General features: G+C 37.2%; 1 protein-coding gene across 6 annotated transcripts in view; it reads right to left on the bottom strand.

Moving 5' to 3' along the window:
- The window catches only part of LOC138047545 (uncharacterized), a 59696-nt gene that overhangs the window by 29028 nt on the left and 28168 nt on the right, over nt 1–2500 (bottom strand). For all 6 annotated transcript variants that reach the window (XM_068894434.1, XM_068894440.1, XM_068894437.1 and 3 more), the window contains exon 4: nt 304–474. In XM_068894434.1, coding sequence (XP_068750535.1) covers nt 304–474 — 171 coding nt within the window. The remainder of the gene's footprint in view (nt 1–303; nt 475–2500) is intronic.

Genomic DNA, 2500 nt, shown 5'->3' on the forward strand with positions numbered 1-2500 from the left:
GACAAGGTTATCAAAGCTATAAATACCTCTATATGGACAAATAATGGAAAATTTTACGTTTCCAACGAAAACAGTTTGTATCAAAATGATTTATTTCTGAAACTAAAGGTAATTGTACTTGGCTTGGCTCATATTGAGAACAAAGCTCTCAGGCATCAATAATGGCATGTAAACTAGCAGCTTACAAACGGAGTTTGAGCAATCTGGAATAATCACCTGTTTGCTACACTTGCGTATTTGGTTTGGTTAATGCAAACGTTTCCTCAAGAGTGTTAAAATAATCAACATCATTCTAATACTTACCGGCACAATTTCCCCACCTTCCTCTGTAGTAAGTGTCCAACGAACACCACAGCTGGTTGTGATCAACTTTGGTACACGAATTGTATGTTACTCCTTTGTAAGTAAATGGTAAACTGCAACATTTGCCGTTTGTTGTCTTTGTCTTACATTCAGGTTCTGGGGAGGACGTTTCTAATGCACAGATAAAGGGCAACAAATTACAAATTTCCATACAAACGGCGTCATTAGTTATTGCCCAATCCCTTGAGAAATACTAAGTTTAAGATTGCTTGAACGAAGACGGATAAGTTAAGCTAGATGTGAATGGCTGAAAGTTTTCAGAAATAAGCCAATTTTTACGTCGCTGGGCAGAAGATAAAGGTTCAAAAATGTCTTGCCGAGGCATTAAACAGGCTCGAGAAGCCAGAAGAAGAAAGATAAAGTCGTTTCTTTTAGGAAATGATCTAGAAACAAATTTTTGAGCAGTCTCAGTTGGCAGTTGAGCGAGACTAAACCACGCACAAACTTGGTCTTGGTAAGACGAAAACTATTGCTTTATCTAAGATTTAACAAACCCAATAAACAAAATGTTTCTTAGATTAATTTATTTAAAAAATTCAACTTTTCCCAGTGTCAAAACAACTGTTGACACACTGATTGATGTCAGGAATGAAACATCAAAACATCACTTCGTAAAATCGGTAAAATAAACACATACACAAAGCCTTGCTTTCCGATGCGAAATTCAATGTTCCTGTCCGTTTTAAGGCACAGCACCGAGTTAAGTATAGCTAACCACAGCTCAAGGCCGACAGTATCGCAGCTAAAATGTGTCTCCGACACTATATCAAACTGATTTGAGAATCACCAACCACAGAAGACAAGAATCTCCACTGTCATTTACGCTCCTTTCATTCAAAACTCGAATCAAATGGCCTCTAGGTTGACCGCAACCACAAGTTTTCCGAGGGTATTTTTTCAACTTCTGCAATTTTCAAGGCAACTTCCAAGCATTTCGGCTCACAGGGCTGCTCTGACGACAAAAACTGACTTGATTTTTCCAGCATTTTTTTCAAGGTTTTTAAATTTTGCAGTTCAATTCTGCTTTTGTTGTAAGTTTTTATTCCACGAGGATTGACGCTGGATTCATTTTTGACAGTGGCGTGATTTTGCAATTTTTCTCGACCAATTACAATTGTTTACTGCTCACAGTAACCATTGAAATTGTTCATTACAACTGTATATATGTAGATAAAAGATTACGTCAAATGGCTTATTTTCGTCTTCGCCATAGTGGGCAAACGCGGGGCAAAGGCTGGCTTTCGCGTTATGTGGAAGTATTTTCAAATAAAAAAAGTATTTTCCTTATTATATAAAACGAATAGATTCCATGTACCCGTGCGTCTGTTCAGTAATAGATCACAGATGACGTCAAAATGTGGTAAGAACAAAAAAGTTGCTTTGTCCTTTCAAGATACCAAGCCTTATATAGATTGCTAGTACAACGGTATTTTTAGCCAGTGGTAAATCTCACAAAGATCGTGCCATGTCAGGCTATATGGACTATTGCATTGGCTATTCGTGGAATCCTCTATCTCGCAGATTCGATTTATTTATCCTGTTTTAATCTTAGTTTTAAGTTAATTTCTTGAAAACATGTAGAAAGAGTAAATAACAAATTGTTTTCTCTGGCTGTAAAGTCAAGGCAAATCGACAATTTCGGCATACATGGCCTCAAAAATGCTTTACCTCGTTTTTGGCGAAGCATCAACTTATTTGTCGGAGAACAACAGAGCGGTCAAAACCCTAACCCTAACCCCTAGCAGGCAATTGCTTTTGAGGTTTACGTTCATCACAATTAGCAGCAATTAGCATTATTGTATGTTATTATGTATGTTATTAAGTCGGAAGTGGTTGTCCCTGTTTTATAAATAAATTACGAGAACCAACAACAAATTCAACCCACCGGTGACGACGGGTCCTCGAATCGTACCAGGGCTACAGTGATGGGAAGCTAGTTCTCTCACCTTTTTACCATCCCGCTTTTTTTGGCATGCAGTGACATCAAATCATTAGACAAGGTTATCAAAGCTATAAATACCTCTATATGGACAAATAATGGAAAATTTTAAGTTTTCAACGAAAACAGTTTTTATCAAAATGATTTATTTCTGAAACTAAAGGTAATTGTACTTGGCTTGGCTTGGCTCATATTGAG

The sequence above is a fragment of the Montipora capricornis genome, chromosome 4 (assembly GCF_036669925.1).
Source record: "Montipora capricornis isolate CH-2021 chromosome 4, ASM3666992v2, whole genome shotgun sequence".
NCBI lineage: Eukaryota > Metazoa > Cnidaria > Anthozoa > Scleractinia > Acroporidae > Montipora > Montipora capricornis.